Genomic DNA, 25,297 nt, shown 5'->3' on the forward strand with positions numbered 1-25,297 from the left:
CCCTTTTTTAATCGCTGTTGAAGTATTTCTTTCCAACCAAAACCACACTGCCGAACAATGCTGTGCTTTAGAGATTGTAAACTTTAGAACCAAGACAATCGAAACATTTTTTTCCAAACAGAACTTGAATGCCGAAATTCAGCTAAACTAAACGTGGAGGAGAAACCATTCAGGTGCTGAAGAAATCCACCAGCTTTTTGGCATTCCAGGTGCCGCCGTGATTGCTGAGGAAGTGCTGCTTGACTAGCTCCTTAACAGTCTGGTAGACGCTGGCTTCCACCTGATGCGCGCGCGCGCGCACACACACACACACACACACACACACACACACACACACACACACAAGGTCGAAAACACGTATCCATATGAAGGCCTGTTGAGCTCAGCAGACATGCTTTAAAACGCACCTTGACACTGTGGTAGGTGGGCAGGTCTCGCAAATAGCCATATCCGCCCAGCTGAGCCACTTGACGGAAGTAACTGTAGAGCGCTCTCTTGCACAGCCTACTAGAGAAGCTGGGTCCGCTCATGGACGAGGAACTTTGAAAAAATAAGAAATGAATCAGATTATGTCATCCAAGTTTCTGGCCGACACCAGTGCCATACAAGCAGGGGTTGGTGCTTCAAAAAGTTGAAAAGCTAACATACTACCTGTGGTCAATGAAGCCTTTGCTGCTGTCTACCACTTCAATGTCTTTGTCTCCGAAGCACCAGTTGATGCTGAGGACGTCATGCTGTGGTGACACCTCGATGGGCGTAGCCTCTTCGCAGCACAGGAAGCTGATGTCATATTTCTTGTAGAACGGCGGCAGGATGTCCTCCCAGCCGTCGCCCAGACACTTACTGGTGTCTGACAACTGGTCAACGTACAGCTTCTGGCCTCCTGCGTCGACACAACTTCAAAACTTCATCCCAACTAGACTTTATCATTACAGATCAGCGTGACGACTGTTACCGAGCACCATGCTTGCGATGTAAAGCGGCTGGATGAAGTGGCTCAGCAGAGCGCCCTGCACGCCCACGATGGTCCACAGATGCAGCTTGACGCTGTCCGATATGCAGCACACGTTGGCCACCCAGTGGTTTGGGTTGAGGTGAGCGGCGGGCACCAGTAAATTCTTGGTGTGATAGTGCAGCTCTAGGGGGGTCCAATTGTTGTAGGCGGAGCACCTGAAGACGGCGACAGATGGGGTTGTCATTTACTTAGCAGTATGTCATACTAGGGAATGCTTCCATTATCTGAACACACATTCGCACCACATGTAGAAGTTCTTGGCGGCTCCTTCGGGACATTGATTGGTATAAAGGTGAAGGCTGGTGTTAGGTTTGAGCTGAAGCTGCGGCCCGGCTGCGCTGCTCTCGAATATGCACGCCTCCTTGGCTTGAGGGTCAGTGCCAAAGAAGAGCAGAAGCTGCTTGTAGAGGAATCTGAAGACAATGACGACAATTGCGGCGTCTCGCGCATGGGGCGTATGATGAGTGAAGGTGCCTTTTGATGATGCCAGCGCACCTCTGAAGTGCCCGCCGGGCAGTGATCATGGCGTGACAGTCGTGTACCACTGTCCCGTTACAGCAAAGCCAACTGGTGCGGCTGAAGCGGCTGGTTCCCAACGCCACCACCTGGTAGAACTTGCATGCACGCCCCGATGTGTCCGTCAGTTCTGTGGAAAGAAGCACACAAAAGTACTTCAAAGTTAACTTTTGGATGTCTCTGCTTTAGTTCATCCCCAAGTTGTTTTTGTTTTGATGGTCTTAACAGACACTATGTGAAATGAAATGTACCTCTCACAAGGACAAACGCCGCCATATGGCTCTTGCAGCCCAGGAAATGCGGACACATCTTCAAGAGGCTGTCGAATTTGTCACTGCTTATTGCCATCATGTGCTTTTTGTGGAAATCTGTGTTCCAAACTAAACCACAGGACGTGTGAACACTCGCTGACCACAGCATTAGGCACATCAACACAATGTAGTTTAAAAATTCTGCCTATCGAGATATAATTCGGCTCAGTTCTGACTGAAATTTAACAATGTCTGATAAGTGGTATAGTATTACTGCATGGCATCATACTGAAAGTGCCTGTCGTTAGTACTAGTTACTCCTTTTATTTTGTTACGTTTTGACTTAATATTGTCCACCCATTTCAACAGGCTTGATAGAAATCAACGCAGCTTTTCATGAGCAAAGGATTTTGTTTTGGATCTTCAGCAGCTGGCCTCATGCGTCATGAGTTTGAGTAAGGCAATGAGATACTTACGTTAGCTTCTTTTGTTAGCCGCAATGTTACTTGTGAAGAAAAGGTAGGGTTTTGCTTTAACGTTTTCCATTTCATCAGTGTTAGACTTCAAAATCATACTTCTTAACAAACACGGAACATGTTCTCTTGTTAAGTGGCGTTTGCTGTTACATCCTGTTTTTGCTCATGCTTGGCTTGGCAAAGTCCTCAGATGGGATTGAGACATTTTTCATGAAAAAAGACTTGGATATTTTGTGAGAGTTGATTGATCCAACGACAGTTGGGACTCTCGTCCAAATGATTTGAAATGTACTTGCTCTCAACAGGAAATCAAAACATCTCTCAGTATGATGCAGAACAGAGCAACTGGTCGAGGCAATGAGATAGTTTTGAACGGGTGCTCAAATTGAATCTGGCAAGGGTGAAGAAGATGAAGATTCTGTTGCAGTTTCAAGGTCAGTACTATTGGCTTAAAAAAATACAGTGTATGTTTATTGATAAAGTAGGCCTAACGTAACAGTCTCGGTGACACATAACACAGCATGACAACTACGCTAAGTATGAAAGTATGCACCTTCTACAACCCCTGAGTCCAAGGACTGCACCACAGTGATGTCTTCATTCGCAAGCAAACTATAAGCATCGGAGATGCGGGAGACACTCAGGAAAGCTGGGTCGTCTGGGATGTGATCCTCAAAGAAATATGTCATAAAAAAATGACAGAGAACTTAAAGAAGTGTACAAACATTTTTCAATGTACTTCTCTCTATTTACCTCAACTCCAAACAATAATTGATCAGAATCAAGCACATTGGCGTTTATGGGGATGGAAGTCATCATCATTGGAAGTGTACCATCCTTTTCAGCTACGTCTTGGTCATCTCTGCAGGCAAGTAAAAACTTCACGATGTAATATGCCAATATTTCCCCGCCATTGATTGTAAATTTCAGAGTAAATTGTTGTCTCATTACACGCACTACAATGGGACTAAAGTCAGCTGTAACTAGTGTCGCAAATTATGTAGCCAATGAGTGCACGGTTCAAATTAGGGTACTAATCGTGGCACATTAAGGATTATCTCGTAAACTTGAAACGTACCCTGCAGCTTCATCAAAATGCAACTGAAGTCGGTTGCAGTTCCACTGAGCTCCTCGTCCCGGACTGCGTGCTTGTTTACTCATCTTGCTGTTGAGAAGGTAAATGACAATTTGTTCTTTTCTGTGTATTTTCAGCTCAATACCAGTTGCTAACAAAACTAGAGAATGTTTGAGGTTAATTTTAATTGGTGTTTTTGAACTTTTAAATTGCGTCAAAACTTTACCGGCACATATAAAACAGCAATGGCGATATATATGGTATCGGGTCACACTGTAAACAAACATTACCAACTAATAAGAACTTGGTTTAATTTACCTGGCATCTTATCTCATTTTACATCATTAAAAAAACTATTGTATTTCTTTTTTTCCAACGCTGCAATACTTTATGGCAAAAATGTATTGAATTCATATATATATATATAAATATAAATTAACTCACCACTGAAGAGTTGTCGTGCTTTATTCACAATATATGGCGCCAATTTGCAAATAACAAAGAGAAAAAGAAGACAGGAAGATAATTGCACACCCGGGAGTGAATTTCTCCCGGATTGGCTCAGCGTTAACGTGTATTCTCCAGGGACCAATCAGGCCGTGTTTTACTTACAGAATGCTATTTACTTAACAGATTTAAACCCTCGTTATTCTTTTTAGCAATTCTGTCCTGGAGTCGACAACCAACAATAATACAATTAACCCATTTGTGGTTTATTTAGTAATAGTGAGGTTGTTCTCTTTGCAAATGCGGAATCTGATACATCTCTTTATGAAATAACTTGTTTCTGGTGTACCTAATATTATGTCCGCACAATTCAAGAACTCTGGCGCCCCCTTCTGTACCTTTAACTGTATTCTTCACAAACAAAATGGCTACGTTCGTGATAAGCGTTTCTTAGTTATTTTTTTCATTTCTTTACAGATTCTAGTTAGTCTACGAAATATTTCACCGTAAAAGTACACAATGTGCAATCACAGCAAATCGGCCCTCTGTTTTACTGTTCATTGATACTATTTTATTGACATTTGAACCTGTAACATGTTACTTTACATGCATAATCCATGCATGTTCTGTATCAAAATTATATTTATATGCAACACTGGGAGCACTCCTCAAACATTTTCGAGTGTATTCTGCTACTGAAGATGATGCATAGTCATGGGCCTTACTTGACTTGAAGTATAAATTGTCCTTCCAGTTAATAAAGGATATACTGTATCATCTCAAGAAACAAACAAAAAATAAGATATCCGTGGGAATTTCTAGTTTGAAAGTCTTTATTGTAGGTCACATATACACAACCATTCATGCTCACTTTCCAGTTTTCAGTGTACTTAATATTTTCTTGAAATGTGCTATGCAGGGAATTGGGGATTCTCAAGCTGTGACTCAAAACCAGAAGCCTAGAACTGTGAGGCGGACGTGCACACCATGCTATGTTGTTTGCTGGCGAAAAAATATCAAATCTCTATCGGTGCACCAATGAATTAAGATGAAATGAAAAGACGATGCTTGTCATGTTTTATGTATAGATGCAGTAAATAAGCAAACGGATACAGAATGGTCTGGGGAGTTCTATGAATATCAACTTGTGAAGATGAATCCTTCACACATGAGGACACATGAACAAACACACTGTACATCCTGCATAAGCGCAAAGCCTTATTTTAACTGGTGATATGTTCCCTTGATTATTGTGAAATTCAACACTATTTCTCTTACGCTCACCTCAAGAGAGCCAAATGCGGCCTTGTAGAGTGTGTGTGCGTGTGTGTGTGTGTGTGTGTGTGTGTGTGTGTGTGTGTGTGTGTGTGTGTGAAATGACTCCTGCTGAGGCACAATGGGAAACTTCCCCAGTGTCCTTCTCTCCTTCGCCTGTCTCTCGTTTCTATTTCTTTTCTCCCCCTCCCTCCCTTTCTGTCTCATGATTTCACACCCACGCAGACGTTTACAGGCTCGCAGATTTCCCACATTTATTTCTTAAATGAGTGAGGGCGCAGGGGACAGCTCCGTTTGTTGTCACGGCTTTTTGTGTTGGAAGCTGTGACGGTGTTTTTATTCAACATATGTTATAAGTGAGAGGCCGAGTGTTGCACACTTGAAAAAAAAAACACCCGGCGCTTGACACACATATCACAGTATTAATTGGTGTTATAGCAAAAACATGGATTTCTGTCAATCTCTCTGTGGTGTTAGGTGTGGTGATGTGTGGATGGTAATGTTTTCTGTTTTATTGCCAAGCATCAGTTTGGCAGTCTTGTTACCCTTTAAGCAACAGATACCCGAACACAAATGCTGCAACAACACAGACAGACCATGAAACAATACTCACAGGTATATATTCTTTATCCTCCGCAAAGACCGACCAATGAATACTGTTGTACTGAGAAATTGTGACAGGAGCTAATCCTCCAGTACAGTAGTTCTCGGATTTTTCTTATATTGCGCCCAGGTGGCCAAGGCTCACCCACCAGAATTTGCAGCAGAGTAAATTGTGACTAAAACTGTATCATTCTGTTCATTTGTCTTTAATTATGTAATTATTGTATGTTTTTACAAAGTTTAATATTATAAAGTGCTATTTTCCTTCCTTAAAAACATTACTTTTTTTTTTTTTTTTGGGTGGCTTAATGCCATTACCATTTATTTCAGCGGAGGAAGCTATTTTGAGATATTCTTAACGGAAGGCAGCACTGCATAATGTCCGCAGTCCTCGACTTTTGACTATTTTCCTCTCTGCTAATCTTTTCAGACAGTCGGATGCAGAACACTATGGCCGCCTACCCTATGGATGCAGCTTCATACATCTTTCAAGATGAGAGGGAGGCTCCAGTTTCTCACGCCTCGTGGGATGACGAAGGAGAGAGAGGACATGCGGACGTGCCTAACCCACATACCGAGTCGTGAAGAAAGAATCACCCTTTGTTCACTACTTTCCCCGCCTCTCCTGCGTCGTGAGGTACTCCCCGAATATCGCGCCACTCTGGTCGAATCTCATCAGTATCATAATTATTCACACGCGAGCATCTGCCTCTCCTTCAGTTGACCTCCCTTCATTCCTTTCCTCCTTGTGATGTGATGCATGAAAAGATGGTGGTCAGAACAAAAAGAGTGAATCCATTTTTTTCCCAGGCATATTCCCCACAGGAAACACTATTCTCTGCTTTATCTACTCAAAAACAGGAATTTGACTGAAATTCTTAATTTGCTACAGGGGAAAAATGAATCCATGATTTTTGTTTATTAAATATAATTACAGCTGGCACCCTTCCCTCACATAACCAACTCACTGCAATGGAAAAACTGCGACCCCCGGTGTTCTTTTTAGGAAATAATTTGCAGCTAATGCTAACACATATCTAACGCTTACCGCAAAGCTCTTTTTTCCTCATTAACATCTTTAACAGCATCTGCGCCGTTCACGCCTGTCCTGTAAAATCACCGTCTTCGCCTCCATGTGCGATGAAGCTCATATACCGTCCTCTGACACATGCCAAGTTATAAATAGCCTTTGGCTTTTGCAGTAAACTCTTACGAGAACCATTACATGAATGAATCACATCAGTTCATGCAACGGCTGGCTCTCATTAACCTCAGAATAAGAACTGTTCTTCCAAAAAAAAAAAAAAATTCATGTTGAGACCATGAATGACTCTAAATTGTCCATAAATGCAAATGTGTGTTCCTTGCAAAAATGTTAATGCAATGTGTGTTTTAATGAATGATAATATTGTACTTCTTAAAAACATAGTCATAACAAAGACTTGGTTGTGCTCCATCAATTGGCACTTCCACAGGTGTACCCGTCCTGGCCACGTGGGGGCAGTATAAGCAGGTGACAGTTGTACAGTATCGGGCAGGGAGGGCTCAGCTCCGATTAGTTGCTCATTGCAGAGGATAAAAACTGTATGACTATGAGTACTGTTATATTCTCTGTTTACATGTGTCGCTGCATAGTTTGTGTTTAGATAACCTTTGCTTAATGGGAACAGCACGACATAGATGCAATTTTGCGTTAGCACGTCAATGGAGTTTCCCATTATTTATTTTTAGCTGTCAGCTAACGGACTCAAGGTTGAATTATGAGGTTTTAACTAAACGATGTGTATGCTACCTTTAAAAGGTGTGACTTTGGAGGCTCTGTTGGATTCAATCTCGTCGAATGGCAAGGGGGGGGCAATAGAAGTATCGCCGTGCATTACAGAACGGTGGAAATCTCTCACGCGTATGCAGAACAAATTTGTGTTGCATGTGAAAATGTTGGGGGAGGGGGAGCGCCTCATCGTCATCACCACCGTGGGAGGTGGGGAGGATACACAGCGCGCAAATTTGCACTGACAAAGGACGACTACAATATGGGACAAAATAAATTGACTTTTCAAGGGATTCGGCGGAAATGGTTAATTCATTAAACATGAAAAAGTTGCATCTTTCATGACTGATGAAAATGGGAAAAAAAAAGACTCCCATGTACTGAAATAGGAATGTATCAATGAAACATACATGAATGCGTTTTAGTTTTGGATACACAGTGTGTGTGCGTGTGCGTGTGTGTGTGTGTGTGTGTGTGTGTGTGTTCATGCACATTGGGTCTTTCCCCACAGCGGTGCCGTTCCTCTCTGAGGTGCCACTGGTTACCATGGCAGCAACATCCTCCTTTTTTCCTCCTCCTGTTTCTCTCCTGCCAGCGTCCTTTCTCTTTCTCTTTTTCTCGCCATCTTCAGTCGACCTCATTTTCTCGCGCCGTAGCATGAAGCAGGCAGCGACCTTTTCTTCTTTCGCTCCTTTTTTTCGTTACGTGACACATCAACCAGGGTTTCCCTCCTCCGGTGGGAGGACTCATGGCAGGCGGCTCTGAAAATGTCAAACACAGTGACCGAGTGGATTTGTTATAATAATGAGGCACATTCGTCATCCAGTTGAAAATGTTCACGTGCAAGTTACGTTACATGTTGTGTTCCAAATTAGCATGTGTTTTTGTCAAACATTTTAGTTTGGGGTTTTCTGGGAAAGTTTATGTTGATGTCGTTTCTCCTGTTTTTGCTGATATCCATCTTTGACCAGTTTGAACTATATATTTTCAATTAAAAAAAACAGTTTGGGAGAAAATTTTAAACAAATAAAATGCACATTTTGCTTCAGTGACAGCATGTATTGTAGTATTTAATAATCATGATAATATATTTAGGTCTGGGCTCTGGTTCCCTGCGAAAGCCGCAATTTGCTTGTTTATCTCAATATCATTTAAAATGAGAGCTTGGCCTCAAGTGATCTCGCTGGATTTTAGTTAAGGTTAAAAATGAATCGATGAAGAACAGAAAAGTGCTGTGGAGGACATTTTCAAGGTTGACGCTTGTTTTGATTTGGACGTGGATGCTTTGTGTACGTCTTTACAAAGCCAGCAGTACAAACATGACTGTACCGTGTGTGTGTGTGTGTGTGTGTGTGTGTGTGTGTGCGTGTGTGCGTGCGCGCGCGCGGCCCAAGATGGTGGAGCCCAGCGAGTAGGTGATCAATACGGACTGTAAGTGATGACCATAATGGGACCCTGTCTGTCATGGGAAATCGAAAAAGTGATGCAGCCTGCGTGAGGGACATCTAGTGCTATATGATCTCACGTACGTGCGTGCGTGTGTTTTGCAACCATTGCAGGCAGGGCCGCATGTGGAGGGTGTGGATTGTGGGCAGACTCTCCACTCTCTGTGCTGGGTGTACGATAGCGATAATTCAATTGAACTGGCACGGCCTGGCCTGTGGGATTGACTGCTTGTGGGTAAGTGTGTTTGTGTACGCATGTGAGTGTGTAACCCGATCACCTCAGGTCTTAATGAATGAGAGATTGAGGTTTGCACCATCGTGTGTGTGTGTGTGTGTGTGTGTGTGTGTGTGTGTGTGTGTGTGTGTGTGTGTGTGTGTGTGTGTATTTTTATTGACTTTTGTTTGCCCTTGTCTTACTGTTGCTCTTTTATAGCTTGCTTCAACTATTTAAATGGTCTTTTTTTCCCTGATTGTAAAGCCTTTAGCGCTGTCTCATAAGCTATTCGGTCGCTGTATTCCCGACTAAATACCATCAAATGACACATTTCCAATTTTTTTTGCACTTAAGAGTCACAATTGCAATGTGCGCCCTGGCAATGTGAAGAGAAAAATGGACGGAATTGGATATTTTCCCTGTCACAGCATTCGTATTCATATATTCTTTATCCTCTGGACTATATTGATCCGATCGAAGCTCAAAAAGTGAAGCATAAAAGAACAATCTCCCCTCTCCTCCTCCGCTATGTTTCCATTCACTCGTACTCCCCCACTCGGCGTGGCGGGTTGTTGGCATGCGGCACTTTCCTCTGGGCCAAGTGCAAACAAATGGCAGCCTCCCTCAGCGTGGTGCTGTGAAGCACACACACACGCGCACACACACAACCAGTTTGCTTAGCCTGGTCGTGCACCGCGCACAGTAATACACACACTGTACCAACAGGGGGGCACCAATGCTAATTTGAGCAGTCAGCCATGCATGCATATGTATGAAGGATTCATGACCACACGCACAGATGGAAGTACTGTAAAATGCACTCCGCTAACTCTGTGGCATTATTAGCATAAACCTGTTTCAATATGAATCCGGACCCATGCTCTTGCCTCTTCTCCCAGCGGAGATCGCGCCGTGGCCTGCTTTCACTCAAACAGGGTGGAATCAGGCTGCATTCAAGCCAACGAGTCCCAGATTGGGCGCTCGTAGTGACAATGTAATGAGCTGAGCGCAATATGTCGCCTTGCCTCCCTGCCTCCCCGTTTTGCATCCTGGAGCGAAGCCCGACCGTGCTCGCTCATGTGTCTCCCTTAAGTCTACAAAGGCTGCTCATCACAAAACTCGCTCACATCTCCGCAGCGTTTGATTAATGATCCCTCGCGGTGCGCTGCCATCGAAATATGACACCCATCTATCTGCACTAGTTGGAGATGTTTGCATGAAAAGGAGCAGAGAGGTCAAATCAGGAGGGGGGTTTGTTTGGCTCCGTAGAAGGTTGGATGAAGGAGCGTGCGATGATGAACTGGGGAGTGTGATCATTTGAATATGCAAATATGGCAAGAACAATATTTGCATGCCAGTTTGTGTGGTAATGTGGCATCACATTCCTTCAGCGCATTCTTTTACTCGGCCTGGACTTCCTCTTCTCCCCACACTTCAACTTTACCTTCAGAAGGCCTCCGCCCATTTAAGGCTAACGCAAAATGGGAATCGCCATTGACAAGCTAACACTTATTATCGACAGTGGTTATAAGTCTTTCAGCGATGGGCATTTGAACACAAACTGCGAAGCAACATAAGCTAGCAGCGTGACAATATGTGTTCGTCACGTGTCAAATAACAGTTCAGTGTTTATACAAAAATGACACATTTGGTATTGAAAGCCGCACCAAATACTTTGACTGTGTAATTACCAGGCAGCCTCCATGATCACTGCTTGCCCGTAACCCATTTTGGACTCGATGAATCAACGATACAAAAAAGATGTTATCAAGACTGAGATTTTAGATGCGATTAGTAACACACCTCACGGTCTGATGCAATCCGGTGGCAGGCCAAGTTATTACGCTTGCCCGCAAAATAACTTTTGATAGAGAAGCTATATGGACTGCTATCATTTCTCTCTCTCCACACTTTTTCATTCGTTTATCCCGTGTGCTTTTCCTTGATCGGAGGAGCCTGATTGCTTTCCAGCTAATTCCAGAGACCTGTCAGGCGTAAGTATGAGACAAGATTTAAAGACAGAAATCTACTATGGTCGTAGCGCTGATGAAATATCAGTGTAATATCAGCAGAGATACTTGAGGGGGGAAAAACACACACACATACACACACACACACACACACACACACACACACACCAGAATTGGAATAGATATGTGTTGGAGCATTTCTAATCCAATTTTGTCCTGCACACACACACACACACACACACACACACCAGAATTGGAATAGATATGTGTTGGAGCATTTCTAATCCAATTTTGTCCTGGTCATCTGTCACGCCGCCTTGTTTTTCTTTCCTGGCTTGCAGCACATGTTGCCAGCATATTAGGTTTGGCTGCAGCAGACAGTCGCAACGTCGGGCTTCCTTGTCCCTCATCCGTGGCGCTTTCTCCGCATCCTCTCCAAGCTATTTATGGCGTACACGCTCACACTCGCAACAGCGCGGCTGAGACCGAGGCTGAGATTGAAGAAGGTTGGGGGATGGCGGTGGGGGGGGGGGGGGGGGGGGGGGGTGCAGGGATTGCCTTCAAAGGAAGATGCTTCCATTACTGTTGATCACTGTGGACGGGGGTGAGATTTGATCAAATTGAATGATCGCAGGTGGTGCCGAGCCGTTTTGACCAAAGGGACCTTTTGATAAGACACCTGTGAACTGTTTAAAAAAAACAAAAAAGAAACAAAGTGAAGAAACGCACATGACATTTTGTTTCAACATTGAATGCTCCACATTCAAAGTGTAACTATTTTGTACATAGATGACCATAAATTATTAGAAATCAAATTTTTGTTCTGGACAATTCGATACAAGGTTGCAGGTTTTTCGCAGGAGTCGAGCCGTCGCCAACGAATTCGCCCTAGTTGTGTTCGGTCATGTCGTTCCATGTGCGGCGGGTTTTCAAGTTGGTTGGGTTGGTTTTAGAACTGGTTGTTTTGCATTTCATCATCCTACCAAAATAATAGCCTCAATCAGATTTTGACAAAGTACATCGTTTTTTTTTTTTTTTGCATGAAATATCTCAAGATGCTGAAATTAGTGACATTCTTAGTTAAATAGATCATTGGTTTCTACCCCTGAAATAAAATTGATCATAAATAATCTAATCAAAGTTTACTCCAGTTTTTCATGTTTTCTCCCCAAAAAATGAAGAAATACTTATTTATTATTTATTTAATACGCATTATTTTAGGGCGGTGAAGGCATGAAAGACTAAAAACAATTGCAAATATAAGGTAAATATTATTATTTTTATTATTAAATCTAAAACTTGTTTTTCCCTGGATTTGGTTTCTTTTGTGACTTTTCGAGCACATTAGCCTTAAAATCTTTCAAGTAGGGCTGAGTAATTGATCAACAGTTCAAATCGCGATGTAGTAGAATGCAATTTTATCGCAGAGGCCACAATTTAAAATGAAAGAATTGCTGTCGTTTTTTTACATAAGCGTATATATAGTTCTTTATTTATATAGAACCCAGATAAGTCCAGTGCTTTTGAATGGCGTATTTACATACTGTATCATTGTTTCATGAAGTGATCGGGCATTTGTTTCTCATGATTGTTGAAATGCCACGTATGAGTTACTGACTTCTGTTTATGACACGCTTGTGTTGTCGTTCCTTAAAAAATGAAAGTCAGACTGTTTTGTAAGTTAGCAACTCTAACTGAAGAAGATAAACTGTCTTTAATATTCATTCGTGTTTCATTTGCCTTTATTTTAGCCCAAGTCTAACCTATGCAATCAAAACATATATAATCAATCTTATATCGGTTGTTATAATAGAGATGAAATAATTGGTCAAAATTTGTTAAAAAAAAAATACACGGGAAGAGGACCACGAAAAAAAAAGAACCACAATATTGAGAGAGAGAGGAAAAATAATTGCAATTTGATTTTTTTTCTCCCCCACCACCAAATTGTTCAGCCCTGTTTCCGAGTTACCCCCTTTGAAGTTCAGAAGCCATGCGGAACAGCGTTGACTGTTCATTTTTGTGTGAAGGACTGCTGTATACATCACTGGCGGGATTGAAATCTACATCTAGTGAGGGTCAGACAACATTCCTCTTCATCACCAGTCGGCATGTCTCGTGGCTAGCATGTCACGTTAGCGTCAGCGGTCCAGCCAGCCATGCGTGTGCCTTGGCCTGCGATGCAATGGGAACAGCACTATCAGCACTTTGTCTCCTCTCACTTGTTTGGAGGTTGATGGTGACAATGTGTGTGTGTGTTTGACTGTGGGCTCAAATGTTAACAAAACACACCCTCCTCCTCCTCCATCTTGGCTTCTCTGCTGCTCTGTTGGTGAGTTTGTGTGCAGCCAGCAGTCCTGAAAAGCTTCATCAGCTAAATTACCGGAAGTTAGCTGTCTCTGTCAATTAAGTCCTCACAAGGCCAAACTTGCGCTGTGGAGTTTACTTCCTTTACATCTCACCCATTTTGTCATCTTTCATTTAGCCGATTGGTCTCGTCTCCTTTGGCACAACATCTGTCCCCTGAATCCACATACATATGTGGCTAATTACATTATCTATACATCATTCTCCATTCGCTATTCGCAGGGCAAGCCTTTAGTGCGTTTCTCTTTAGTCAGTCAACAGAGGTTGGGAGGATGGGAGTGGGGATAAGAGTCACGGGACAAGGGGACCCCCAGGTTCCAAGATGAGCAATCATGCCTGTCTTTGCCTCTTTAAAAAATAAATCACCTTACTCCCATCAGCACCATCAGGCATATACATCCTAGCCTCAGCTTCCTCCCCCTAAGCTGTTTATTGTCACTCCCATCTTAAGTCCGTCTGGCCATTGACGTTCAACGATTAGCATTGGTATACTCAGTTTGCGAATCAATGGATATTTGAACACCAACGGTGGAGCAACACGTAGGCATGTAATTTAACAATACTCACAGGCATATATTCTTTATCCTCAGCGAAACGTGACCATTACACTACTACAGCATCCTGCTGTAGTTGAGGTAATAGTCTTCTTTGTGCTGTGTGTGTGTGTGTGTGTGTGTGTGTGTGTGTGTGTGTGTGTGTGTGTGTGTGTGTGTATATAGCGTTGACTGTTCATTTTTGTGTGAAGGACTGCTGTATACATCACTGGCGGGATTGAAATCTACATCTAGTGAGGGTCAGACAACATTCCTCTTCATCACCAGTCGGCATGTCTCGTGGCTAGCATGTCACGTTAGCGTCAGCGGTCCAGCCAGCCATGCGTGTGCCTTGGCCTGCGATGCAATGGGAACAGCACTATCAGCACTTTGTCTCCTCTCACTTGTTTGGAGGTTGATGGTGACAATGTGTGTGTGTGTTTGACTGTGGGCTCAAATGTTAACAAAACACACCCTCCTCCTCCTCCATCTTGGCTTCTCTGCTGCTCTGTTGGTGAGTTTGTGTGCAGCCAGCAGTCCTGAAAAGCTTCATCAGCTAAATTACCGGAAGTTAGCTGTCTCTGTCAATTAAGTCCTCACAAGGCCAAACTTGCGCTGTGGAGTTTACTTCCTTTACATCTCACCCATTTTGTCATCTTTCATTTAGCCGATTGGTCTCGTCTCCTTTGGCACAACATCTGTCCCCTGAATCCACATACATATGTGGCTAATTACATTATCTATACATCATTCTCCATTCGCTATTCGCAGGGCAAGCCTTTAGTGCGTTTCTCTTTAGTCAGTCAACAGAGGTTGGGAGGATGGGAGTGGGGATAAGAGTCACGGGACAAGGGGACCCCCAGGTTCCAAGATGAGCAATCATGCCTGTCTTTGCCTCTTTAAAAAATAAATCACCTTACTCCCATCAGCACCATCAGGCATATACATCCTAGCCTCAGCTTCCTCCCCCTAAGCTGTTTATTGTCACTCCCATCTTAAGTCCGTCTGGCCATTGACGTTCAACGATTAGCATTGGTATACTCAGTTTGCGAATCAATGGATATTTGAACACCAACGGTGGAGCAACACGTAGGCATGTAATTTAACAATACTCACAGGCATATATTCTTTATCCTCAGCGAAACGTGACCATTACACTACTACAGCATCCTGCTGTAGTTGAGGTAATAGTCTTCTTTGTGCTGTGTGTGTGTGTGTGTGTGTGTGTGTGTGTGTACATATACTGTATCTATATATCAATATAGGTATCTATATATCAATATAGATATTTGCACAATAAGTAGCGTTTTTATCACCTGAAAGCACCTCCATCATGTATTTTTACAGACTGTGAATCACACATGAGCTGCTTTCCGAGGGCACTTACTTTATCAAATCAGGCTTGCAGATGGCTTTGTTTCCAAGACAACACCATGCTCATTATCAGTCATCATTATTGAGTTAACCCACTCTGCCGGGCGTTTTTTTTTTTTTTTTGTTAATAATGCGCTGCAAGATGACACTGGCTTCACGCCATCAGTCACACGAGTGTCTTGTTTACAAGACAAGGTCCAATTAGAGTGACTCGTGTCTTTTAGGAGGCTCATTTCTCATTTGCTGACCATGTTTGCCGCCTTGCATGTGCCGCTTTTGTTGTGTGTTACACGCTTATCGCTGCGTCCATGCAGATGTGACCCAGCGAGAGAGTGAGTCACATTGATAAGGTCACATGGGCTATTGCTGCTAGAGGTCTGACACACCGGTTTCACAATGCAATCTTTTCACTTTGTGCATATCTATGTGCACTAGAGATGTCCCGATATGCACATCGATTTTTCATCACATTACATTTTCGTTCCGGCAGATGAGTGTATGTTGTCATTCATCCATCTTTGATGGGCATTGTTTATATTATTGCATGTGTGCGTGCATGCCTTTGTCACTGCCCTCAGCTGCTCTCGTGCATTCCCAATGGAGCAGCATTAACAACAGGGGATCATAAACAGCAGCTGTGCCTGTTTAGGCCAAACAGTACACCCCACCAGCCCGCAGTCTCCAAGCTAACTTGGGAGAAATTCTTCACCCGCACTGAGATATTTTTTCATTTGCATTGGCTTCCCACTGTAGGACCACATGCCACTATCATGTAATTGCCGTTCGATTTGTAATGGGCATTTGACTGCACCGAAATAGGAAAACCACTGTTGTAATGTTCTGAACTCCTGTTTCACTGTTGTATTGAGCAGAGTAATTGCCTGGAGGAGTTGTGCCATAGCCTAAGTCTTAGCTAAGGTCAGTTTTGTCTCCCTTAGGCAGCAGACTGAGAGTTGAAAAATAAGTATCTCCAATTCCCGAAATCCTCCTAATGACACTGTCGTCACACTAGAAATTAGAGGAAAGCAAATGGAAAATAGAAAGCTAAGTGCCGTTGATAATATGGTATTAACTCTCCTATCCTCTCAAACCATACATGCAGCTTTAATGTGTGTTCCTATGGTAACAGTAACCAGAGACGCCGTGTTGGTGTTCAATCACATAGGGAGGTTAGCCATTGTTCTTAGCAATCAGATCATCTATCACACTCACTCGGTGACCCGACATTCCATACACGTCCCGCTGGTTGGCCAAACACTAGAACACCCTTAAGAGTGACATTGTTAAACTTTACATCTTCTAGACAAATAATTGTTCGTATGCATCACTTGCATCACTTTTTGTGACACACAAGCCTGTATATTCACTTGCCTCCAATACACACAATAGAGTGACATGCAGCCTCTGGAGAGTTGGGTGAATTCGGAGGGAATAGGGCTAAAATTGACCCAGAAAGGAAAGCTGTTGCACTTTATACTTGGTGAAATTGATTACTGTCTCAGACCAAATGGCTTTGACTTGTGGGGTGCCCCATGGGTCAATCCCAGGACTCCTATTGTTCTATTTGGACATGTCTCCATGAGGTAAGCAAATTCGCCGCGGGTCCATCGTATCTCAAGGCATCACTGTATTACCCAGTGCCAAACAGCTCAGTGAATAGATTTATTTGCAGTTTTTTTTCCTTTCATGTCATATTGTTGTATTCTTATGGTTGGTTCTATTCATGTTGATGTTTCATCACAAAGAGTGTCAGGATAAAAGGGAATAAGCAGACAGAAGTAGTAATCAGAATAAAGTAACACTGCTGGGGGTTTTTCAGGACGATGTTTCGCAATACATCCTCTTCTAATTGTTGCCAACAAACTGGTACTCTGATCACATTTATCTGTATTGCTGCAACATGGTGAGCTTTCCACCTTGAGGCTATTTTTACTTTGAAGCACTGCATTATTTATTTATAAAAACCCAACCCTAGATTACGACTGACCTATTTGTATTTCTTTTCGGTTACCAAAAGTCTTTGTTATTTTCACCTCAATCAGACAACTTCTTTTTCTATCCGTCATCTCGTTTTCCTCATCCCGCCTGTCCTCTTTTCCCCTCCTTGACATCGAGGCACGGTTGGTTGCTATGGTGAGGGTGTGGGTGCAAAAATGGAGGACAGCGATTGTAAAAGTACCGCAGACAACAGAAGGATGTGGACTAGGTAAAAAAAAAAAAAAAAAAAAAAGGATGAAAGGCAGCAGCGAACCAACTGAAGATATTGGAGGTTAGTGTTCTGATGACTTATTACTGGACCTCCAATAATCTTGTACACGAAGTGGGCAAGAGCAAATCGGTAGTGTCACATATTCTGGTTCCGTCTCTTGATGATTCAACGGTGCCATCAAGTTTGTCTCCATGGAGCGTGACACCTCCGATGTAACCTCCACGTCAGCGCTACCGTTGTCATGGTAATCCCATCATTGAGTTTTGCCTTTACAGAACCAACCCTTCTTCTTTCAGGGGCCATTCGGCTTTTCTAAAGTCCACCGAGGGCCATACCAAACGTTACAAAGAAACATAATGTGTACACAAATGTAGTTGTTTCTTTGAGTGCCCGCCCATAAATCGAGAGTGAAATTAAACCAACAAAATGTTTTTTTTCTGCCATTTCTGAAAACGTGTCGTGAGCAAGAAGCCGTTATGCGACTCCCTGACATGATCAGCCAAGCTGGCTGAAGCTCCAAATCCACTTTCATATTGCAGGGTAAATTTTTGAGCACTCATACCAACGATTTACCACTTTAGAACCACATGCACTTTTCAACGCACTTCATTGACGTCCCCCTTCAAATGATCCTGTCTGATTGTTTTTGGTTCGTCTTGGTGCATGTGTGCGTGCATCAATGTGTGCCTGTTTCTGCTGGCTAAATGGCTGCCTCCGACTTGGCAGAGCTCACTTTAGACCTAGCTGTGCATCACAATGAGGCCTGCTGCAGTGTGAGTCAAAGCATGTCAACGCCGCAGGAGCATTCACGCCACAGGCTAAGGAGTATTTAAGACGTATGTTTGGCGTATTATTTATCAGCTCCGGGGTCATTCCAGGCTGTCCGTATTGAAAAATAATGCATTTTGATCCCAAGTGGTCTGCATGCCCAATGTCATTATGGGTAATTACCAGGCTGGAAAAAATGGCCATGGTGACTCAGTGTTTGTGAAATGTGGCAGTGAAAGTGTGTGTGTGAGAAGTTGTGTGTGATAAAAACTAGAATATTCCACAGCACTGCGGTTTTTGTGTCGAAATCACATGTGCGCATAGTTGTCTGGAGTAAGATCCAGCCACAAGGTATGTAAATACTTTTTTTAATTGAGATGCCTGAACTCCTCTCAGCTCACGGCACTAATATTGATTGTTCTACGCAGAGGATAAAGAATACAAGACTATTTTCAACTGTCAACATTGTCGCTTTAGTTGTTTCTGTTGTTTAAAGGATGAAATCACAGACGCTGTTTAGCATTACAATGAAGCTAGCAAAAGGTGTAAGGTGTTCTTGGGGGGTTGGGATAAGTTTTACGTTAAATTGGACAGTAAATTTCAACTACAGTGGTAATATATATCCTGAAGCCTCTCTTTTTCAGAACTTGTAACCTTATTGTACCTGCTGAAATGCTGCTTGTTGCTGTTGAATGAAGTGAGCTGAGTCACTGCCACCAGCTATCTTACTTCACAAGTCAAAGCAGAACATCGGCAGTGCTTTTCTCGAGCTACAACTGTATTTATTTAATAATGATATCTGAATGAAATGATTCCATTTTTAACCCCCTTTCAAGGAAGCACGCGTGGTTCCTCGCTATCTATTATTTATTTTGGACGGCAAACGACGGCCATGTAAAACAAAATGGAACCAGGTGGTCTGCCAAAGCGCAACACTGAGCCGAGTATCCTCCTCAAAGCCACAAAAGGCACATTAACAGTAAACGCCACGTTACATACACCCGACACAGATCCCTCGTGCAAATAATATCCAAATGGATGAAGATGAGCGCAGGATTCAAATGACTATACAATAGAGGTGAAGATGAGGCGGTTGCTGCGTTGAGGTGGCCGCGGTTGACTTGGCAACCAAATCTCTGGGGCTGCTGAGCTCAGAACACACTGATCATGTATTCAATTTTGTGGGAAACTTGTATTTTTTTTGCCATGTTCATGCAATTATGTGCGACTGTTTGTCAGTGGAAAGAGCAGTCGCATCCATTTTTTCGGGCTAATTCTCACGTGAAATGCTTTTAAAATTTCTTAACCGGATATTGAGATTTCTTATTGTTTTTGCGTTTGACCTGTAGCTACAATACTGTATTCATATCTGACATTACAAAATAGATTAGTCATATAGGAAGTTTTTCGGGACATTTGAACATATTTAAAGATGCAAGGCATCCCTGCGATTTATTCGTTTGAATAGGTTCATGATCGGGTGGGCCCGTAAACTAAACGCCAAATTAGATTTTGGTGGCCACAAAATTATGAGCAAGAAGTGTAAGTAAAACACACACGACTACTATTACACAAGCCAGAAGTAGCATTAATGATAAAACATAATTAGCTACAACTAAAGCCATTAGAAGGCTCAAACTTTTACAAATGCAGTTGGGCATGCCGGGAAAGTCTTTCTACTTCCTGTCGATTTCAAGAGCTGTTAACAAACAGGTTGCATGACTACTATCTACTGGAAACGTGAAACATAGCCATACTGAAATATTTATGGGAACCTAATGGAAAGAAATGTCATGAATTTTAACTAAATGGTCTTGTTTATTCCAAGCCTGCCATATTTAAACTATACCCATATCTTAACTGATTGCATTGAATTAATTTTGAAATTGACAAATTTTTAAGGAATCAAAATGAATCGATTTTTAAATTTGTATGATTTACAACAAATTAAATCTGTGAAAATACTAAAAAATGAACTTTGCCATGATTCAGTGATTCTGAGTGGGGCCACATGAGTCAGCATATTTGAGCCCAAGTTATTACTCATAACTTGGGCGCAAAGGACGATCTTGTATGAGACCTCCATCTTCCTCCTCTTTCTTTCTCCCCCGCCTGCTAATCATTTCTCTCCTTGACACCGCCATCCTCCTCCTCCTCCTCCTCCTTTCCGTTCGTGATCTTTTGCCTCTTTCGTCTGCATTTTGTTGCACATACATGACCCAGGGGACCCCGCGATGCAGCAGAACAAATCTGATGGACTCAATATACGTCCTTGGCTAAAATTTCAGGGAAAACTGCTCAGCCGTTTGGCCCCTTGTGCTATCCACCCGAACGGAGATAATGTTCGTAAGGAACTGTGCGGCAAAAAAGAAAAGCCATCACACCAATCAGACATCCAGCACGACTCCATCAAACTCTTCATTCGGACACTGTTAGAGCCTAGCTAGCTTGCAGCTGCAGGTGTGTGCCTTTTTGTGTGCTTGTGTTTGCGCACAGGCCTCTCTGATATCAGCGGCTCTGTGTGTGTGTGTGTGTGTCTGTGTGTGTGTGTGCGTGCTTGTAAATGTTTGATAGGTTTTGATCCAACCATCTGTCCACTACTGCTGCATGGCTGAGACAAAAGAGAGAGCTGCACAGAGGTCTGGTTACATGAAAGCCTGCCATTGACTGAAAAAAAATATATATATCACATTAGCATGTTCCCATATGAGCGTCATCTTCAACAGATGACTACATTTGATTTCTGTGATGATGGAGGCTTTAGCAAACACAGTAGTAGTGTCTTTAATTACGAGCGAGCCGACTTACACGTTTTCCGAGATATAAGCCGTCGTCTTGCGAGCGTTGATTCAGCTTGCATCACAATCAGCGGCACTTTGACAAACAGTGAAGAATTGAATTTTTATAAAAACGGGCTTCAAGCTGTTCAATGCCACACCCAGCTGAAGTCCACTGTCAAACTAAACATAAAACAAAGATAATTCTGTTTAAATCAACCAAACAACTGCCTGAAAGAATGGCCGCGATATTTTAATGCGAACGTATAATACAACATATTGTCTTCCCATCGTCACTCTCATTATGACCGTGCTCTCCTTTTATAGTTCAACCAAGCGAAGCTAGGAGATGACGACTATATGCAAATCAGCTTGATATGGATTTTTTTTGGGACTGTATTGAGTCGAGGGCTTGGTGACATTTCAATGCATATAGCGTCCGGGCCTTACGCATGATGAATGTCGAGCTCGCCGGGGCACATACGTGCCACATGTGTTTACAGTATGCTGAGTGTGTGCAAGAAATACGTGAGTGGGCATTGGGGGCTGTTCCCTGGAGGTGTGGCCCCTTGACGACCCCGCCAAATCCAGTGCGATTTGAAACGCAATGATCCTCTCAGTGCTGTACTTGAATCGATGGCTCTAAATAGCAAAAAGCACAGAATGTGAACTCTTCAAACCGTGGTCAATAAACTCAATGGACCACGGTGTGGCCCACTGGTACACGTGGGCGTTGGAGGATCAATCCCTGACAAAGACCCAGCCCTCTCTCCCTTTTCCTTCCTCGTCGCACATGAGAAAGGTCATTCTGCTCAACAATAACTCTAATGCAGCTCATGAGCTATCATCACCAGCGGCATCAAATAGGATTAATGAAAGCCTCTAGAGCAGTGATGGCAAGCCACATAGTTTGATACAGCTTACCATTTCACTTTAGAAACGAGTGAAACTTGAGAGAAATATATTTATGTATTACAAAAGGAATGCATTTGGTAGTTTCTTTTTTTCTTTTTTGTAGTACACGCACCTGACTTCGGTGCAGGCAGCATTGTGAAACAGAACAATGGCCTGCTAGCTTAATGCTAGCAACTAATCATACCATTCACATGCTAACAGTTAGCATCGATTGGGGCGGTTTTAGAACCCTTTGAGCAACGGATATTTGACTACGAACACGTCAACACATAATATAACAATCCACACAGGCATCTATTCTTTATCCTGTACAAAAAAAATGACTAATATTACAGCATGTTACTGAGTCATCTACAATTGTAGTAGAATTACTATTCTTCCTTTTTGCCTACGTTACATGACTGTGTTATAATTCTGCACAATGGGTTGAATTGCAGCTTTGAGTCATGACGAACTGTTGAATTCTTTCATGTTCTTTGTAATTAGATTGCTGGACGTCATTTCGACTGACGCATGTGCACGCACGCACAACTGCGCATGCGCATCAAAACATTGTGGGAGGCGCAGCTGCGTGGTCTGATAAGCGACACGAGCGGCTCCACCTGAAGGTTAATGTGATCTTTCAACACCATTAGCCAAACCGTCGTCTCACACACATACATAATGCATACATATGCAAGATGTCGAGATAAACACACCAACGTGACACACATTTCTTCAGACACACACAAGTGACACTTTAAGGAGGACTTTCTATTATTGATGAGGCCACATGCTCTGTACATTTATTGGGGTGGTGAACAGCGACGGTCCTCTTGACTCAGCATTCTTCTGCCTATTGCTCCTTTTTTTTTTTTTTTACCCTATGTCAGCACTTTGCATGTGTCCGTGTAGGTGTGCCTGTGTGTGTGTTTATCAGGGGACACACACGCACAGTGAAAAGGAAACAATGGCAAGACAAACACAGACATCGCGGGTAAAATACACAGATGAAATGGGTAGATAGAGTAAGATTTTTGTTCACATATTGCTTTGATTTGGAATGTGAATATATTACAGTGTATTAAGGTATTTGATTATTCAAATATGATGCACGGATTATTTAGATTTGGATGTCGAAACTTATCCATTGTATCTGACGTTGTTTTACAAGGCGGCACCATGGACTGGTTAGCACATTGACCTCTGGTTTATACAATTACCGGTAGTTCAAATTGTAGTCATTTTATTCAAGATTAGAAGTGGTTTGACCATATTGGAACTAAGAAAGCTAAATATGAAATTCCCCAGATGGCCATCAGGAGATCAACCTGATAAAGAATCCTGACAACATACTGACATACAATGGATATCAAAAGACCAACAGGTTCAAATAGCAGTCATAGTTGGAAAAAAAACAAAAAAACTTCAGGCTTCTGTTGGGAAGCAAAAAATGAAATCTGAAAAAACATACTTGAACATCTGAACTTTATTGGTGGTTCATCTGAAGCACTTGACATTGTGTCAGGTATGTGCTGGCTCCAATTTAGCATACGTTTGAACGTGATTAGCAGTGTGCCGTAAGAGAAAAAAAAAACATTTTTGTTAATGTGTCTATGCCAACCACATATCGCGACAGTCAGGTATATCCAACATTATCTCAGCTGAGTGTTCCTCCAAATTTTTTTTGTCAATTTAATTGCACGGTGGAAAAAAAGTTATGAAATGATTTTCGTCATCATTTTTTTTTCCGTCATCACAAAACCTGGCATTTGAACAACGGTGTGTAGACTTTTTCTGTGCACTCCACAATCATCATGGATTTATGTCACTTTCTAAATGCAGAGAGATGCTCATCAAAAAGCCAAATGGGACGCGACCAAATTTGGGAATATTGACGTGGAGCTGCCCATCCAGCTGCTGTGGCTCCTTCCAGTCTGTCAGCCAGCCAGACTCATCAGCCGTGGACAAGTGCCCAGAAGGTAAATGAAACCACTCCTGTGTCTCAGGCACAATACCTCGATTGAGTTCACACAGCGCAGTCTTGAATTATAAACACACGCACTTCTACCCACATATGCAAATCAAAAGTCTTATCTTACTCGAAATAGTCGGAATGCTACTACTTACTGTACATAAAGAAACGTTAGATATATCTTTATTCGACGTAAGTCATCAGAAATAATGACTGAATGAGCTAGTAGGCCAAACTGGAATCACCATGGCAACAAGAAATTCTCACCTTGCAGAGTGACGCATCTACAGCACGAGATGCCGCGGGAATGTGGCAAAATGGCATAGTTGGAGACAATCCTATATGTATATATATATTTTTTGCATTGCTTGCATACCTTTGACCCAACTCTTCCACCATCAGACAAAAAAAAAGCACTTCATACAGAGTTTTGGGAGAAAATGATTGCTGTCGGTGCTATTTTTGAAACCCAGTTCATATATTCTTTCAGACCCTGTAAGGTGAATTCAGGGATTTGTTTCTCAATACATTACATGTATTTGAAGGTAATTGCTGAAAAAATTTGCAAGGACTGGAAATTATGTAGTGGTAAATTGTGGAGGTATACTATTATACTATTATACAGCGCACATGGTGAACAAGCGCACAGCATTTGATAACAGAGACAACGACTTGATTTGTCATGATTTCGAGGCCTCTTTTTAAATACCTGGTGATTTTTTTTTTTCACCTTTCGATTTTCTCAGAATTGTTAGTGGCAGTCTGCTCTGTGGTGAGTCAAATTTACAAAACATTTTCACTTTATAGGGACTTCAAGCATGGAGAGTATTTCTTTCTCATGACCTTTCTAACACACTATCAGACCTGCTAACTGACAAATGCATCGGCCATTTTCTCCCCAGCCCAAATCGAAACATTGTATTTGGAAATACTTGTTTGGCGCACACGCACGTACAGTTTGTGCGTATACACACACACACACACACACACACACACACACACACACACACACACAGACCCCCAGCTGCTGTGCTCATGTAATTTATTACCCCTCCTGAACCCAGTGGAGTCATGAAATCACCTCGGTCTTTGTGACACACACACACACACACACACACACACACACACACACACACACACACACCCTGACATAGACATAGACGAGTCTTTCTCAAACAGTGGTGCCGGCCCGCTACACTCGATTCGAGACCTCTTTGGGTTAATTAGAATGGCATCCCAAGGGAGAGAACACCAGGTCGGAGTTGTGCACTGGAAGGATGAATGCGTGTAAAAGGTCCTCTAGTCTGGTAAGAAAATGGAACATAGAAGAGTGCAGTGCTTT

General features: G+C 42.6%; 1 protein-coding gene and 1 long non-coding RNA gene across 3 annotated transcripts; one reads left to right on the top strand and one right to left on the bottom strand.

Annotated features, from left to right (window-relative positions):
* Positions 1-4: 4 nt before the first annotated feature.
* adad2 (adenosine deaminase domain containing 2) lies at positions 5-3,913 on the bottom strand. 2 transcript variants are annotated; one of them, XM_019864215.1, is made up of 12 exons: positions 3,778-3,913; positions 3,337-3,423; positions 3,012-3,120; positions 2,812-2,929; positions 2,647-2,706; positions 1,783-1,902; positions 1,511-1,661; positions 1,258-1,428; positions 956-1,170; positions 652-883; positions 408-540; positions 5-280 (listed from the first exon to the last, which is right to left on the bottom strand). In XM_019864215.1, the coding sequence occupies exons 2-12, from the start codon at positions 3,417-3,419 to the stop codon at positions 170-172; spliced, it is 1,503 nt and encodes a 500-aa protein (XP_019719774.1). In that variant the 5' UTR covers positions 3,420-3,423; positions 3,778-3,913; the 3' UTR covers positions 5-169. The 2 variants fall into 2 exon arrangements, with proteins under 2 accessions (XP_019719774.1, XP_019719775.1); XM_019864216.1 differs by lacking the exon at positions 2,647-2,706 and having other exon boundaries at positions 6-280; positions 1,783-1,899.
* Positions 3,359-24,088, top strand: LOC109512490 (uncharacterized). Its single transcript, XR_002167541.1, has 3 exons — positions 3,359-3,434; positions 6,089-6,295; positions 23,826-24,088. It is a non-coding gene; the product is annotated as an uncharacterized LOC109512490 (long non-coding RNA).
* Positions 24,089-25,297: the final 1,209 nt, after the last annotated feature.

Source organism: Hippocampus comes, unplaced genomic scaffold (assembly GCF_001891065.2).
Source record: "Hippocampus comes isolate QL1 unplaced genomic scaffold, H_comes_QL1_v1.1 scaffold57, whole genome shotgun sequence".
Taxonomy (NCBI): domain Eukaryota; kingdom Metazoa; phylum Chordata; class Actinopteri; order Syngnathiformes; family Syngnathidae; genus Hippocampus; species Hippocampus comes.

Bases quoted from the DNA above. Each gene is read 5' to 3' on its own strand.
- adad2 (XM_019864215.1), bottom strand. From the start codon at position 3,419: ATGAGTAAACAAGCACGCAGTCCGGGACGAGGAGCTCAGTGGAACTGC. The intron at 3,121-3,336 runs GTACGTTTCAAG...ACTTGCCTGCAG, and splicing joins CATTTTGATGAAGCTGCAGG to AGATGACCAAGACGTAGCTG. The intron at 884-955 runs GTAACAGTCGTC...GTGTCGACGCAG, and splicing joins CATCGCAAGCATGGTGCTCG to GAGGCCAGAAGCTGTACGTT.